Source organism: Agrilus planipennis, unplaced genomic scaffold (genome assembly GCF_000699045.2).
Source record: "Agrilus planipennis isolate EAB-ADULT unplaced genomic scaffold, Apla_2.0 scaffold60, whole genome shotgun sequence".
In the NCBI taxonomy this organism is placed as follows: Eukaryota; Metazoa; Arthropoda; class Insecta; order Coleoptera; family Buprestidae; genus Agrilus; species Agrilus planipennis.
The window spans coordinates 87,734-104,950 of record NW_020438877.1 but is presented as its reverse complement, the minus strand read 5'-3'; the positions used below and the strand labels follow the sequence as shown (position 1 = coordinate 104,950).

The 17,217-nt window shown below is 32.9% G+C and overlaps 3 protein-coding genes across 5 annotated transcripts; 1 reads left to right on the top strand and 2 right to left on the bottom strand.

Annotated features, from left to right (window-relative positions):
- Positions 1-583: 583 nt before the first annotated feature.
- Positions 584-9,915, top strand: LOC108741858 (exportin-6-B). Of its 3 annotated transcripts, XR_001938562.2 has the most exons (18): positions 584-732; positions 837-1,043; positions 1,101-1,298; positions 1,359-1,536; positions 3,265-3,503; positions 3,570-3,742; positions 4,281-4,487; positions 4,691-4,799; positions 4,876-4,968; positions 5,368-5,542; positions 5,604-5,748; positions 6,626-7,160; positions 7,218-7,384; positions 7,469-7,669; positions 8,344-8,572; positions 8,841-9,071; positions 9,134-9,256; positions 9,680-9,767. XR_001938562.2 is itself a non-coding variant. In XM_018476824.2 (17 exons), the coding sequence occupies exons 1-17, from the start codon at positions 730-732 to the stop codon at positions 9,779-9,781; spliced, it is 3,192 nt and encodes a 1,063-aa protein (XP_018332326.1). In that variant the 5' UTR covers positions 584-729; the 3' UTR covers positions 9,782-9,915. The 3 variants fall into 3 exon arrangements, 2 of the variants coding, with proteins under 2 accessions (XP_018332326.1, XP_018332327.1); XM_018476824.2 differs by lacking the exon at positions 9,134-9,256 and having other exon boundaries at positions 9,680-9,915; XM_018476825.2 differs by lacking the exons at positions 4,281-4,487; positions 9,134-9,256 and having other exon boundaries at positions 9,680-9,915.
- A 48-nt stretch (positions 9,916-9,963) lies between these two features.
- On the bottom strand, positions 9,964-12,876 carry LOC108741859 (THO complex subunit 5 homolog B). Its single transcript, XM_018476826.1, has 5 exons — positions 12,705-12,876; positions 12,511-12,648; positions 11,345-12,458; positions 10,599-11,238; positions 9,964-10,110 (listed from the first exon to the last, which is right to left on the bottom strand). Exons 1-5 carry the CDS (start codon positions 12,768-12,770, stop codon positions 10,044-10,046), a joined length of 2,025 nt encoding a protein of 674 aa, XP_018332328.1. The 5' UTR covers positions 12,771-12,876; the 3' UTR covers positions 9,964-10,043.
- A 738-nt stretch (positions 12,877-13,614) lies between these two features.
- Positions 13,615-15,175, bottom strand: LOC108741850 (DNA polymerase delta subunit 2). The gene is made up of 2 exons (XM_025981432.1): positions 15,053-15,175; positions 13,615-14,749 (listed from the first exon to the last, which is right to left on the bottom strand). The coding sequence occupies exon 2, from the start codon at positions 14,737-14,739 to the stop codon at positions 13,615-13,617; it is 1,125 nt and encodes a 374-aa protein (XP_025837217.1). The 5' UTR covers positions 14,740-14,749; positions 15,053-15,175.
- Positions 15,176-17,217: the final 2,042 nt, after the last annotated feature.

Sequence of the window (17,217 nt, the reverse complement as noted above, 5' to 3'; positions counted from 1 at the left end):
ATTCTCAAATAAATAATACGGGTTACAATTTATCAATCGTTTTTGGTTGGTGAAATACCTAATTCCTGCTGTTTTTAAAACATTTAGTTTAAATAAAGCGTATATTAATTTTGAACTTCGGTTTACCCGAATGGAATAAAAACCTTAAATGGCTTACAATTATAGAATCCGCAACCATAGCATAAAACGTTTTAAAAATTACAAAAGCTAAATAAATAAATTGTTGGCAACGTCATCGACGTATGCATTAAATTAACGCTGACCAACCGAAAATCATAAATAATTGGTACTTAATTATCTCCAGTTTATCGGGTTGTGACCATTACTCGCATTTCCCAATCAGTAACCCATTGTTCAAATTTGGTGGTTTAATTTTTTTAATTTAAACTGGAAATGTTCAAAATTACAATAAAGTAATTTATTTATACCTAATATGTTTTAGTTTACATCAAACAAAAAATTAAAACCTTTTTAATATTTAGGCTATCAACGGTTTATAGCGTGACATCTGTCATGATTTAGTGTAAATAGTATCATTAGAAATGTTGCTGTTAAAATCAACAACTGTAGCTGTAATGAAATTTTCCTTCCTAACCTAAATGTCACACATCCATTCGAAACGTCAAAATGACAGTAATAAATAGTTTTTAATTTTTTTTGAAAAAAAGGAAAATATAGAAAACCTTCATCGCCATTGGAAATGCTGTATCCGTTTCGTTGAAGTACAAAATGGTAATCTCTTGTTTGCTTTCATAGTTATGTATTATAAAATGTCTTAAAATGTCACCTGCATAAATAATTTTATACCCTGCATGCTCTTTTCTTTGCTAAATTAGACACAGAGTGAAAATGACTCCCTAAGAGCGTTGGAACGTTTGTTGGACGAATTTTTTAATCATTCCACAAGCAATGAAAAGAAACGGGAAATTGAGAACCAACTGCATTCCTTTAGCAATCAAAGAGACTGCTGGAAATATTGCATTTACTTCTTAGCACATACGTCTAGTCAGTATGTGTCCATGTATTCTATATCTACAATTGAGGTAAATTTGTCTGTGGTAATTTAAGAATTACCGAGTACTTTTAAAATTTTGTTCCAGTCTGTGATAAACCGACAGTGGGTTAGCTTAGACTGGGAACATAGAGTTCAATTAAAGAGTGCATTGTACAGTTATTTAGTTGAACAAGATGTTACGAGTCCCCATTTTTTAAGAAATAAACTGGCTAAACTTCTTGTTGATATTGCCAGATTTGATTGGCCACATTTTTATCCAGAATTTTTTAATAACATTTTGCAAGTAAGTTAATGTTGTATATTGAGGGAATTACATGATTTTTATGTATTAAAACTTTCATAGTTTTTACAATCTGAACAAGGACAAATGCTAGGACTGACTATGCTACGTATAACTAGTGAAGAACTTATGAATCCTCGACCTGATCTCAACAGTTATCGAAAAGAGGAACTTCACAGGTTACTGCAACAACACATTCCACAAGTGTTTCAAATGTTGTGCAACATTTTAGAAGAGTTAGGTAAGAACATAAAAGTTATCTTATATTTTCGCCCCACCAAGTTGTTTATATGAAAAACTGAAATGTTTTCTTTAACCCCTAAATGCTATTGAAATTTTTATTATTATATGAAAAACCAAAATCAGTATGTAGTTAAAATAAAGTAAAGTATGTCTTCCATTCCTGTGTTCAAATTCAAACATTGTCTTAATAACTCTACATTCGACTTAATAAATAGTAATTACCAAATTTAAAGAAGAGAACTATTAGATATTATTGTTGTTTTGCTTATTTATCTATTGTATAGTGTTCATAATTCTAAAGAAGTTGGAGTAGTTCTTGTTAGAGAATACTTGTAGTTAGGTAATGCACATGGACCTTATTAAAGTGAACTTCTATTTAAGTCCTGAAAGTATTAATTTTCTGAACAGTAAACTGTTTTATCTTTTGTTTATTTTTTCAACCAACTTTTGACTTAGATTTCCCTTTTTCTCTGTGTACATGTCAATCCCAATTGAATAGTTTTTTTTAAATGACTGTGTCAATTTGAATGAAATTTCTACCCCTATAAATATTTTTTTTGCTAACATACAGAAACATTAAGAGTTATTTTTTATTCGGTGGATTGTTTTTTTTAGTTGTATGTGAACATGTTGGAATCTTTCTCTTTCATAATTTACGTAAGTAATTGAATAGTTTTTTTTAAATACTTCTGATCGTGTCTATCCTTATACACAGTGTTGATAACTGGAGCAGTCTAAAAGCTGTAGTTGAAGGAATGATTTGTTTCAAATAGCGTGACGATAAACTTTTATGACCAAGATAGATCAGTCTTTATACTGAGTGGTTCAACAGTGTGTTCAAGTTAAAAAAGTTTAAAAGTATATATACTGCTAAATTGCTTTACGGTGAAGTTCACTACAGTTGTACAGTCCTTCCCTTTTGTGTAAACTAAATCAATATTGGGTAACTCATCATCATCATTAGGTCGTTAGTCCTAGGACTGGTTGGACACGCACCTCCGCTCTTTCCTATCCTACTCTAATCTTCGCCTTAACTATTCGCGAACAGTAATCTAACCTAGGTCTACCTCTACCCCTCCTAACTTCCGTTTCTGCCTCTAATATGTCTTTTACTAGACCTTCATGCCTGAGAAGGTNTATAGTGTATGAAAATTGTCAAAATAATCAACTTTCAATCCCCATAACTTTCTATGGGGGTGAGACCGCCGCAAATTTTTTATGGGGTTTTACTCAGGTGATCACCCTCTTTCGATCCCCCGCACTATCTAAATCTTTACCGCAGTTTTGATATCGTTAGCAAATTTCGTCCACCTTATTAGTTTTTAATTATTTGGAGTATGTAAATCCGTGGGGGCTAAATCTGGGAGATTCAAAAACTCACACTCACATACGACGCGCAACTCCTTTGACACGTGAGCATTTGTAACACCCGTATTATACAGACGTTGGGCATACAAAGTTAATCATAAAGAATATTCAAAATTGTTGTACAAATTACTTGTCGCTATCCCACCAATTTAGTTTCCCAACATTCCACGAATCTTTTGCCCTACTCTCCTAGTAATATTAATAACTTTCAAAACATTTATTCAAATGATTCTTGTTTACTCGAAAACTGTTTATATTAATAGGTTACTATTTAAAACAATTATGGATGGTAGCGATCGAAAAGAAATAATCAAAATTGTCCATTCGTGAAACGATTTGTCATGTATATCCTTTTCAGGGAAAAGGCCGAGACATTCAGCAACTGCAACACCTCCACCGTCTCCTACTCATCCCAGTTCAGTTCCTGATTTAACAAAAGAGCTGACAGCTGCGTCTTTTAGGCCAGACAACAAGGACATCACCAAAGAGGCCTTGGCTGCAACCCAACATATTTTTTCATGGGTCAACCTCACTCAAGTGCCGTTGCAACTTATTCGATCTATTTTTCACTTTACTAACATTTCTAGTTATGCCCAGGTAAGTTTTACCTTAATATGCATATATTTATATATTTGTGGTTGATTTACCGTTCTTCTACAATAGGATGACGATGACATGTGTGTTCTTGCCATGTCAACGTTAAATGAACTTCTGTACAGAAAATGTGCTCCACCAGACAGTCAAAATCTGTTTATCGAACTTTACCACCTAACTGTACAACTGCTCAGAGATATAATGAGTCCGAATTCAGATAAGATAGAAACGCTTGGCAATGAGTAAGTTTCCACTTTACGTTCTTATACAGTTAGTCATAAGTTTTATTGGTTATCTTTTTAATACAATATTTTTTATTGATATTAATTAATTGTGAAAAAGAAAGTGGTTATTAAGTAAAATCCCGAAAACAGCTCGATTACATTTTCATTTGCAGATAATTAATTAGTAAATTTTTCTACATCGGTAAATACCGCTTAATCATGTTATTTATTAAGTCGTATATATAATATTCTTCTCTCGATTGCATTAATTCTGATTTTGATAACAACACTGTAAAAAATTGTTTGCCTTCTTCCAAAAAATTAAACATTGTACGCGCTGACTGATTAGCTAACACCACACATTAAATGAGCTCTCCAATAACCCTTCACTGCTTGCTCCGCAAAATAATTACTTATTATTATGAATGATAAAATTTTTGAAGCAACAAAGAAAACAAAAGATTCTATTCTAAGCAGCACACAAATGAAAAATGTTAAAAAGCCAGAATTTTGATTTCTTTTTCTGTTTTCTTAAAGTTATGTGATGGTTTTTCAGTTTTATGGAAAAACTGTCGGAACTGCTTGTGTTGCTGATTGAGCAGCACTTGTGGCGTTTAGAGGCTGAACCCGGTTTCTCTGCATTGGAAATCCTTTCTTTGCTATTTCAGCTAACAATGCAAGTGCCCTCGGTCGCTTGTTATCTAAGATGTCTTTCAGTATGGGGCGCCTTCATTAAACAACTCAAAGCACAAAATGCTCACAAGTAATAAAAACATTGCATAATTTATTCATTACATTTTTAGCTCCTACTTTTTCAGTCGTTGCTTATTAATAATTGTATATTAGTAATTCAATTGTTGTGTCATTAACAGTTTTATTAGTATTATTTATTAACTCTTCATAAATCCTTTCTGGAGCTTAACTTTTTATTCGTTAATATATTATTTAAAGTTGATTATTTTTTAGGTATTCTCAGGCTCTACTGGGTTTAGTAACAGCAGTTCTGAATAAAATGCAATTTACGTATAATAGAAAACAGTTGGACGAAGTTGATAGCGAACTAGGCGATGATGAGGTAATTATTTCTTAATGTAGAATCAAATTATATACATAATATATTCTCATTTATATATTTTTTGTTCTATAATTAGGAAGAGACTGAGTGGCAATTTTTCTTAAAAACTTCCATAGAAATAATTGCAATGGTTGCGGAGTACAATCCGCAAGAAGTGTTCAATCAAGTGGTAAGTCTGCTTATATCTTAATTCGTTAAAAATATCAACCATTATTTGTGTTCTGTGTCATACATTATTTTATCTCGTCTACTAGTGCCTTCAACGAAAATAATAATTAGGATGGAGTACTATTTTTGGGCAGAGGCATATTCGTCCGGCAAGTAAAAAATAGTCATTATTTTTATAAAATTTCAAAAAATAAATAAAAAATAGAAAATGAATTTACTACCTTTATGAACAAAAGTCCATTATATAAACAATTTACAATACAACTGAATTCTTTTATTTTTGACATAGAACACCAATAAAGGTATTTTCATTTAAAAATTTTATAGTTGGAATAAAATCATACTTCCTAAAAAGCAACAAATATTTTCTTAAAAGAAAAGGAATTACAATTTGTTTTAGTTAATTCCGTGGAAGGGAGCGAACGATATATATTGTGTTCTGGAAAATGCCGTTGACCACAAAAATCTCATGTTCAAAATAGAAATTTCCGAAACTGAAAGACTGCATTGTGTCTTAAGAGATTTTGCCTCCTTGACGCAAACCTTAGCTAGACTTTCTACATTTTTTATAGATGGTAGGAAAATCAATATTTTCGTTTAATTATTTCAGTATTAAACGTAAATTTGCTGTTGTAGATAATAATGAGTACAACAAAAATTCAGCGCCAATCATTGATAGCCTCGTACATAAACTCATTGAAAGTAGTTGCATTGCAACGAATTCCAGATTTTATCTATTGAAAATTGGAGACTCCAAACTTGTCGAATGTTTCGCTGAAGCGTAAGTTATAAGAGTAATTTATATATGGCCCATGCTTAAACTATAATTGAGTATTATTCTTATTAAAAGTAAATTTTATTTCATTACTAACCATTGTCAACTAATTAGCATAAAAAATCCGTTTACTTACCTGAAAATGTGACTTTCGTACTCCATTTTAAACTTCTTATTAGATGCAAGCGTTAATTTCACGTCAATTAATCGTCGACATGTACATAATGCTTTGAAGAAAGCGGGTGCTAATAACATTATCGTTGTGAACGATCTATACGGCCTTTAGGCGATGAACAGCTCAACCTGATAATTATTATTACACTAGTTATAAATCTGTCATTGTTGATAATGCTATGAACGAGTTTAATCAGTTATTTTATTTTTAATTATAATTTATATTAAAAACTACCAAAAGCCATTGTGACTGTTGATAAATTTAACCAAAGATGAGCTTTATCGGAAAAGTCCTAAATGGTGGCACAGAATTTTTTTCTTCTTCATAGATACAACATTGGTTATCTATGTATTAATGTATACTAAGCATACTAATATAGATATATATTATGCGGTTTTCGATCATAATTTTTGATAGAACCAATAGGCTCTTTATACAAATGCAAATAAATGTCAACCTAAATTTATTACACACAAACAAAAATAAGAAAAAACANTTATATAAATATGTATATGAATTCTATTTCTAAAACGCCTCAATCCCAGAAAGTGGACTTTTGACATTAAGCACAAGAATATGAATCCTACAGGAACAAACAGAAGATTATCTACGTAGAATACTAAAATAATCATGCAAATTGTGGGTTCCACATAGAACAAAATATCATTTCTACGTGACAGTTCTTTACGTGTTTTTTTTTATCTTCAGACATAGTCAGCTTCTGGCAAGCCTTAAACCATGGCTATCTTGGTTCCTAGTCAAGGGAGGTATCAATAACCTTCGCCTGACCCAACTTCTCGAAGTTTGTCTCCCCATTCTCAGCGCTGGTACTCAAAATCCCAAAAAGGTCAATCACGCTGCTGCTCATCTCCTCCTAACGCTCACCAATACCGTTTTCCCTCCCGTTTTAATTATGCAACCTTCAGTTGTGGAATTCATTCATGTCGCTCCTTCATTGAAATTCGCATCACAACAGACGAAGGAGGTAATAGATAATGCTATTTGCAACGTGTTGATAAGGCCTTGGGGAGAATTATCCCAAGCTGACGCCAACCAGAGAAATTTTTTAATAAGCGTTTTTTTCGATAAAATAACGAAAGACTTCAGAGAATTAAGCAACGACACTTACGAGAACAAAGTAAGAGAGGTGGTGGGGAGTACATTACCATCGTTGGCTCATGTGATACAGTTTTCTAAGAATCATCCAAATTCGTCCAAAAAATTGCTTTATATGGGATTGAAGGTATGTTGTAAAGATGGAATTTATTTTATTTTTTAATAATTTATGTTTTCCCATTAGGCGTCAATAGATCATGCATTGGATTTATTTCCTGAATATGCAAAATACCCGGAAGTTAGCGATAATATTTTAGCATTGTTTCTAGAAGTATTAGGGGTTTTGCAACAACAGTTTGGTGTAGAAAATACGCGGCGTTCAGTAGAAGTTTTCCTAGAAGTTGCTATAAGGTCAGTAAACCCTCCCTAAATTAATATTTCCCGTTTTAATTTTGAATTTTTTAATTTCAATTCAATTTTTGTGTATATTTTCAGTCAGCAACAATCTAAAAATCTGTCAGGCCTAGATAAACTTTTACAAATACTTCAGCTTGTTGTAGAAGCGCCGGGCCCCCCATATAGAAGCTTTCTTCCTGGTATTTTACAGCTTTGTCTTGAACATGTTCATCCCTTAGTTATCTCGCAGGCTAATGATCAACCTGGTGTTATAATTGCATTATTAACCTTATTACACAGGTGAGTCTACATAGAGTGATTGTATTTTCCTTAAAATCTGTTCCAAAATTCATGATATACATACATCCCAATTTCTTATAAAAACTACTTATAAATACCATAACATATGTGTTTTATACAAGACTTCCAAGGCTTTTCTGTGACCTCTTATGGCAAAAATGGAAAGTAGAAAATATTTTATATTTAAACCATATGATCCTTGAGTATTGTTACCATTAATTTCGTACTTAATATGTACTTAACTCAACGAGTGTATTAGTCAGTAGAAAAAAATAAACGTCAGTGTCGAGTCCACCGCTAATGTTAAGTAGTCGAAGAAATATCCTCCAACTTCTGCATAGCGCGTTTTTTTTTTTCGATAAAAATATTCCTTTTTAAATATTTGTTATGCAAAACCTTATCATGCCAAATAAGAATTTTTTATTTTCATACTTGTTAGAATAAGCGAGTAATAAAATGCAGAAACGAGAAACTGGTTTATATATAAGAAATTTAGTAGCACAATACAAGTAGTGTTAATAATGGTAGCCAGTTTTTTTTAATAAATATTCATACATTACAGATGTTCGTTTAAACATATTGATGATTGCACAAAAAATATATTTTGTGTTAACTTAAACCTTAAATCACTTCAGATTACCATCTTCAACAAAGTAATTTTTATTCTTTTCTAGTATATTTCTACACAGATGGCAATACTTCTACGTTTCACAGGTGAGATTAGGTCATTCTCCAGGATGTAGTGATACAGATCCGAGTTCAGATACCCCTCAACATCCCATTCAACTCCTAGCTGTTTTACAAGTATTCGGACAGACTCTTTTACAACCGGATATAAACGTTTTTCGAACCAGTTTAGCAGCTTTAGAAGATCTCAATTCCAAATGGAAACTATACTACAAGGTTATTATTAAAAGTCTTGGGTTATTTTTTAACTTTTATGAAAAATAGTCATCATCATAAGGTCGTCAGTCCTAAGACTGGTTGGACACGCACCTCCACTCTTTCCTATCCTGAGCTAATCTTCACATTTCCCTAAAACTAAAACATCCCATATCCTTAACTATTTGCGAACAGTAATCTAATCTAGGTCTACTTCTACCCTTTCTTTAATGAAAATTAAAAACCTAATTTGAAAACGTAAAATGTAAACATTCCTTTTATTTTTCAGACTTTGTTTCGGGAACAACTTCTGAACCAATTTCTAACAGTTCTGTTTCACACACTTTTGGACAAAACTCATGCCCTTTTAACGGACGACATCCTTTTGGCTATTTACAACATGGCTGCGGTTAATTTTCAAGATTTTTTTGAAAGTTTCATTCCAAATTTTCTACAATCTACAAACGGTCTTGCTCAACCTCAAAAAGATTCATTAAAGCAATGCCTTCAAAAAGAAACGGTAAGTTTTTGAACATGCTTAAAACATTGTAGTAGTTGAAACAAAGTATTTTTTTACCTCAGGCATAAGGAGAAAGACTTAAAAATCATCAATAGAATTAGGGGTATTTTCCAAAAATACATACATATATACATAGAGTTCTTCAAAATGAATGGTACATTAGACGTTTTAGGGAAATTAAGCGTGTAAGAGATTTGAAAATTTACTAATTTAACTAAAACAATTTCAACTGCCAACTGCTTCCTATTATATCGAAGTTGATGCCAATTTTGTAATTTTCAATGCAATAGAATATTTTTTACGATGAATTCATATGAAACACAAAATTTTAAGGTAAACATTGTTAGCCAACTTGTATGCCTACGATGAATTGTTTTTGGGATAATTTAATTTAATATAGAAAAAAAATCGCTACCTCAATCCAGATTATAAAAAATCACACCACATCTTACGAGTTTTATAATTTTTACCAGTTATAGTCTTGTCTAATGGGTAATATTTTGTTAAAAATATATTTAAAAGGTAGATAATTTTTTTCCAAAGTTACCGAACTTTTTTTAGTTTTTATAATACTAGAATGCATTAATTTATATTTAAAATGTTTTCAGGATATGCCAACTTTCGTGCAACATATAATTCGTTTTGTAAACGATATGAGGTGTTACAGATTGTGCAATGCCAGTTTGCCTCCTGGTAGTGTGATTTTGTAAATATATATACTGTATACATATATATCTATTAATTTGATTAACGTAAGCTGTAAAAAATCGGAATTTTCTGTAATTTATTTACAATTGTGTTTCATCCAACTTTTATCGTTTATTATTAAAGAAAATAAAAAACATTATCATGTCATTACAAAACCCCCCTTTTCATGATGAAAACAAGCAGCTTTAGAATATACTTTAATTGCAAAATCCAAAAAAATATGTTTATTCTACAAATGGAAATAAGAAAGTAAATGAAATAATTTTATGTTTGTGTGAAAATGCCTGTCCCAATCTTATGGAATTTGAATGGCCGTCCCCTATTTCGTCCACTGAAAAGAAAAAAACTACATATATAAAACTATATTTTACATTTTGAAATTTTTTTTAAAGCAAATGTCGGTAACCTGTTCGCTGCCAGAAATTTTCATTTTGAAACATTGTTTATGGTGAATAATAAGATAATTTTTATACAAAACGTAAAACGACGAACAGCACAGTCATTAAGTATTGACGACACTCGTCCATATAATGTCGCTATATGGTACTTATATTCGCTACTGCTTTCTTCTACGAAACGCGTCGGCTTTATTTTGAAAGTATTCGTTATATGTCTATGTTTTATAATTTGTTTTTAAATTTTGTACTTAATTTTCGGTATTTAATAGGCACTTGAAACGGATCACTTGGTGATAAGTTACCGACACCTGCTGTAAAACAAATGCTTAACTCAACATTGTTATATTTTCACATTAAAATAAAAAAATTTTGTGAAACTTCACAACAATTTTACTTAAAAACGGTGCAGAAAAATCTTTACCTAACATTCCTAAAGAAGACAACATTTTGTTGAAAAGCGGCAGGATCCGATGTCTCCAAGTAAACATCAAAATACATACACAGGCATTTAATTTGAGCAGCCAACAACCATTCGGCACAGGAGCTTCCATGACACCATCCTACATTAACAGCTCTTTCCATGTCCCTAACGTCATCTGAATTTCCCGAATGCAATTCCCCTTTGTATTTCACCAGTAGAACGAAAATGGGAAGTTGTATTGGATAATTATTTTTAACGACAATATGAGCTTGCATGATCGCATTATTTCGCGAAATGATCGCAGTATAAAACAAATCTGACTGACCCACCACCTCATTCTCAATAAAAAGCGCGGACGAAGGAACTTTGCAAAAGTTTGACCAAGAAGACGATACAAATTTTGTCAGGGACGAAACAGACATTTTAGGAAAATCAACATGATTAGAAATAGACGGAATTATGTTCGATTCAAGTTGTTGTAACTGAGTCGCAAGGGCTACGTGAGAATTGAGTCGTTTTATAATTGTTTTAAGTACGATTTCGACGCTCGCTTGACTGAGAGTATTTGAAAATTTTTTTTCGTGTTCTTGTTCTAGGAAATCCATCCCACAAATTCGCTGAGCCCACTGATAAGCGTTACCTAGCATTAAATCAAAAATAAAGTCATGAATTAAAATAAAATATAGTATATATACATATGTAATTAAAAAAATCGAAATGCAAGTAAAAAATGTATGTAGTCTCACCTAATTCTGTCACTAAAGAACTGTAGGAATCTACACCGACTTTTTTTAACTGATAGGTATTTCCTGAATTTGGGCTGTTTGTGCCTTTATCTTCTTCAAACAACTCCCCCAGTAAATTATTCCCATTTAAAATTTCCTTTGCCGTAAATGCAGAAAAATTATCTGAATATTCACTAGAAGACACAACAGTTACAATATTTAATTGGTATCTATAGCTAAATGTCATTTTCAAGGCAACTCCTTCTTTAGACTTAACAATGATTTGAACAGCCAATGGATGAGGGCTCAAAAGTCGTTTTTTCTTTTCTTCGTTACGATCAATTATCGACGATTTTCTTCGACGTCGTTTTTTAACTTCAGCAATTTCTTCAACTTCTTGTTCAGTTTCTTGTTCAGATTCATCATTGTTACTGTTCCTGAATGTGTTCTGTTGCTCTTTCCACTGCTGAGCATCATCTTGATCTCCAAGTATTTCTAAACCTATATCTGAAATATAAACTTGCTTAAATGCATCAGCATAAACGTACAATAAGTACAAAGGTTCAGGTAAAAGCCTTGCTGCCTTATGTTCAGCATACAATTTGCCAATAGGCAATCCCAACTGCTCTTGCAGTGGTTTTGTGGCTTCTAGAACAGTCGCTAAACGAGGAGCCAACAAATCAAGTTTATTTTTCTTCTGTATGATATCTTTAGCTAATTGTTTTTTCTCGTCTTCCAATTTTTTACATAATTCTGCCAACTGTTTACGCTGCGTCAGTTCATATTCTAATCTAGCGACATGTCTGTCATGCTTTAAGGCATCAGTAAGTTCAGTAACTTGAAATGGTTTAGTAACAGATTCAGGAGCTTCTTTCAAAAATTCTTCTAAAGATATTAACTCAATATCTTCATCTTTAGATTTAAACTGTTTACATTTATTGTATTCAGACATCAAATGTCCTGCTTCATAGAGAAGATTTTGATATTGTAAGTTAGTACTATCAACTTTCTGCTTTTCGATACTGAGTGATTCTCTGGCATGTACTGAACGAAATTTATCTAATCTATTCAATTTCTTTAAGGCTGCTACGAGAAGACATGCTTGTGTACACTTTTCTGAAATCTTTAAACGGGCCTACAAATATATTTACAAATAAACAAAAAAATAATCTTTAATGATGTCTCACTTCTGAATTATTCTGAACTTTTAAATCAAATATATCAGCAAGTATTTGACGTATACTTTTACAAGTATCAAAATATAAATTTGCATCGTCTTCTGCAGACCTAGTTAATGCTTCCTTCTCTTCATAATCTACTACTTTCTAAAAATCAACAATTTCATTAAGTGATCTAATAAAAACAGGCTATCCTTTATAACCTTATAAACATCTACTTCTCCGTCATTATCTGCAGAATTCGTCTTGCGTCGTTTTTCTTTCACCATGATTAATTTGAATTTGTTCCAGCTAAATTTAAAGCAATATTAATATATTTTTTTTACAATTCAAATCTGATTCAAGTAGAGGTTATGCCCATAGATATTTGTGTCAAATAAGATATTTCACAGTTGTTGATAGAAATCATAGATAATAGATAGAAATCATATTTTCGTTTTATAATTCCCGAGATAATAATTTATTATTAAAAACTATGACCAGTAATAAGCAAGACCAGAGATAGGAGCAATATCTTATTTCGAAATTAATGAGTCTAAAACTCTAAATAGCATCACTAATAAAGGATAGAAAACACATTAGTCCGTTGCGCGATCAGTGACTGCGCATCAATTTCGCAAAACATAAGCAATATGACTTAAGGAACACAGAAAATATAAATAACAGCAGTAAAGAAAAAAGAAATGTTTTATTTTTAACTAAATAAATAAAAAACTTTGTAAATACACCAATGTTGTTAGAATAAATGTTTTTGTTTTTGTAAAAAAATATGAAAAATATAAATTTTTATAGAAAATAAGACGTAGGCGTGTAGCGCGTTTGTTTTTTGCACATGTGTGAACACCTACTTTTTCTATGCATTTTCGCAGGTTTATTCTGTACAGATCAGATGCGTATACCTTTCTGCGCAGCGAACGACCGAGCACAACTTAACATTACCGACATTCCATATCACACTCTTACACATGAAGACTATATTTAAAATATAAAAGGAAACCGTAGCGAAATGAATGATTACATTAGGAGAATTTACCTCAAATACCACAACACTGAAAAAAACGCGGACACGTGTTTCGTCTACTTATATTGTGTGCAATTTCAATGCAAGACCTATCAGAATTTACGCGTGAAATATAACGNTAATAATGGGACAAAACTAATTCGTAAATTAAAGTTACCTGTAATTAATTTTGTACTGAATTTATCCTGATTTCCTGCAAACATAACATGAGGACATTTCTCAATAACAAAAGGATCAAAATCATAAAATGGAAAACACCCCAAAGTATCAGGGGCAGTAGGAGCCAAATGACCCCATCTTATGGTATTTTCCAAGGCATTAATTGCTTCTGTAACATCACTAAATTTGAGTATACTTTCAACAGGTTGCCCTGAACTTCCCAAGAAATTTATTCCTTCAATTTCGCAATCATACGGATTTGAAACTAAATTCATTGATTTATAAATTGATGACTGTGGAAACATGCAGTGATGCATAGGTTTTTGAGGTAATATTAAATTAGATGGATCATACTCCCCTGGCATCACATCTACTTCTATTGACTTACACAATTGCACAAGTATTGAATCGAATTGTTGGACTGTTTCAACTGATTCTGATGAAGTTGTTGTTTTAGAAGTCATGGAAATTTTAACTTCATGTTTTATTGTCTCACTGTGTATGCTATTTCCAGCTATTATTAATCTGACAATGTTACAGATTCCTGATTTATTTGCCAGACCAGTTATCCAATCAATGAACATACTTAATGCCAAAGCAGAATTTTCTCCATGAGCAATATCCAATCCACTTATGAGAACAACATATATATCTTTAAGAAGCAAAGGACGATCTATTTGAGGTTGCAAGTCCACAAAGCAATAATCTTCAACCAAAAATTTGCCATTATTATCATCATTACCCAATAAAGCACATACAATTCCACTGACTACATTTTTTGGTTTTAAGACATTGCTTTCAACTTGATATCTTTGTTGTTCATCTTCTATATAAAGGCTATCAGTTTCATCAGTGTAATGATCATAAATGGGCTGTGGAGTAAGATTGTTTATTTCTGCAAGTTCCTTTAAGATAGATGGTTTTAGTTTTTGGTCTTTGTAGAGGGTTCCAAAAACAATGCATTTAGGAAAAGTTTCCTCAGCCAATTTGTACACTTTATAAACTGGATATTTGTTCTTCCATTTCTTATCAACCCTCTCTTTAAGTAATTCGATCATTTTTTCTAATCTAATAGTATAAAGATTACAATACTGTTTGGAAAAATCGTTATAAATTTTTGTGAATCGCTGAGAATGATTAATATAGGATGCTTCCCAACGATCACTGTCAGAATGTGTGACTACCATTGTAAACTCGCTTTACCTCTATTTTGTATATATCACATTAAATATCTGCTTCAATTTTAAATTAATTGATGCAACAGTTTATACTCTTTAGGTTATTACATGTCTTGACAAACGTAAATAATACATGGCGGGAAAGATTCAAAATCAAAAGAAATATAGTAACTAGGTTATAGCAGATACTCACTTTACGAACCTTCTTTTCACATTATTTACTTTTTATTTTGTATATGTAGTCTTAAAAATCCGATTCAACGGGGCTTAAACCATGACGAAGTTCTAGTAGAGCATATATGAGCATAGATAATAGATCAATAGAACTAGAGTGGGTGGATCAGCTTGCGAGTTTCGATGATTTAGGGAGCCGAACCATTGGTTCAATGATAATAGGAGGGGGGGGGTATTTAAAGAGAAACCAGACTATGAGAAGTCCCTGAAAGAAGGCAGTAACTCTTTCAGTACTCAGGGTGGCAGAGATCGCGAGGATCGGTATGCCACTCTGATGCACATTACTCTGGTGGAAGGCAACGTAAAACCACCACATTATGATACCCCAAGAAAAACCTAACTAAAGGGAAGATGCAATATTTCATGAGTCGGAGCGTGGAATGTTAGGGAAACGAGACAAGTAGGGAAATCAGAAAAGTTGAAATTTGAGATAAATAGACTAGAATTAGATACAGTAGGCATTAGTGAAGTTCGTTGGCCAGAATCCAAAGGCTTCTGGGGTGGAGACTATTATTTTATGCAGAACCTTCCACCTTCCACATACAAGTGTACAAGCTTAAATCCACTGTTTGCTCATAGTTGGCGCCAGTGAGCATATCAAGCTGATATGTACATGCCATATTTATTTTATGAGTATGACATCTGTCAACAATAGTCAGTTCACATCATCATCAATTTCGTACAAAACTATACTTTTTATTTTCAATGATCATGTCTAGTTTTGTGTCAGAAAAAAAGCATTTGCGGGAAGCTCTACTTTTCTGCTTCAATTTGAAGAGATCAGCCGCTGAATCGCATCGAATGCTTGTGGAGGCCTACGGTGACAATGCTTTATCGGAAACAACGTGCCGAGACTGGTTTCGTCAATTCAAAAATGGCAGTTTCGATTTGAGCGACAAGGAGCGTGAAAATCGGCCCAGGATATTTGAGGACCACGAATTGAAGGCTCTTTTGGACGACGATGATACCAATCACAGAAAATGCTTGCTGAACAATTAGGTGTTTCTCAACAAGCCATTTCCATGCGTCTACATGCTATGGGTAAGGTTCAAAGGATAGGAAAATGGGTGCCGCATGAATTGAACGATAGGCAGATGGAACGACGCCAAAACACATGCGAAACCTTACTTACCAGACAAAAAAGAACGATGTTTTTGCATCGGTTTGTGACGGGCGATGAAAAGTGGATATATTTTGAGAATGCTAAACGAAGAAAATCATGAGTTGATCCCGGCCAACCATCAACATCATTCCCAAGACCAAATTGCTTCGGACAGAAGACGATGCTGTGCGTTTGGTGGGATCAGCGGGGTATCATCTACTATGAACTGTTGAAACCTGGTGAAACTGTTGATGCCCACCGTTATCACTAGCAACTGATCAAATTGCACCGTGTTCTGCGTGAAAAAAGGCCCGAATATGAGCAAAGACATGAAAAGACTGATTTTCAGCTCAAAAAAAGTTCAAAACTATTTAGAGACCCTTAACTGGGGGAGCTATACCACCCCGCTTATTCATCAGACCTGACCCCTTCCGACTATCATTTGTTTGACTCGATAGGTCACTCGCTCGCTGAGCAGCACGATTCATACGACGATGTCCGAAAATGGCTTGATGAGTGGTTTGCCCCGAAAGAAGAAAAATTTTTTTGGCGTGGAATCCATAAATTACCCCAAAAGATGGAAGAAATATATCGAAAGCACTGGACAGTATTTCGAATAAATTTGATTTTACTTTTTATAAAAAAAACAGCGGATTTAAGCTTGTATACAACTACGCTCTACTATCCCCTAGTGAACGTGACGCGACGGACTGTACTCTTAAGATTATCACAGTATAAGAACTTTCCAAAGAAGGTCAATAAACGTATAAGGGGTAACTGTACTCCGAAAACAACTAATATTAGCGAACTTAACCAATTTTTAGGGTGAGCGGTAGGCTTCAAAACGCCTCAATACCATTTCCACAAACCCATTCATTAATATCAAGTTGTAAAAATCCCTTAACGCACTTAACAACAAATGAAAGGCACAAACGATTGCTACATGCTGGATGTTGGGTCGTTCTGGCTTCTTATAGAATGTGACATTCGCCGATTACTACGAAACGATCAATAAAGTGAAC

Excerpts from the sequence above, each read along its gene's own strand:
- LOC108741858 (XM_018476824.2), top strand. Across the intron at positions 1,537-3,264 it reads CAACATTTTAGAAGAGTTAG|GGAAAAGGCCGAGACATTCA; the intron begins GTAAGAACATAA and ends TATCCTTTTCAG. Across the intron at positions 5,749-6,625 it reads GTCGAATGTTTCGCTGAAGC|ACATAGTCAGCTTCTGGCAA; the intron begins GTAAGTTATAAG and ends TTTTATCTTCAG.
- LOC108741859 (XM_018476826.1), bottom strand. The coding sequence starts at position 12,770 with ATGGTGAAAGAAAAACGACGCAAGACGAATTCTGCAGATAATGACGGA. Across the intron at positions 12,459-12,510 it reads AAGTTCAGAATAATTCAGAA|GCCCGTTTAAAGATTTCAGA; the intron begins GTGAGACATCAT and ends ATATATTTGTAG. Across the intron at positions 10,111-10,598 it reads GTCTTCTTTAGGAATGTTAG|TGGACGAAATAGGGGACGGC; the intron begins GTAAAGATTTTT and ends TTTTCTTTTCAG.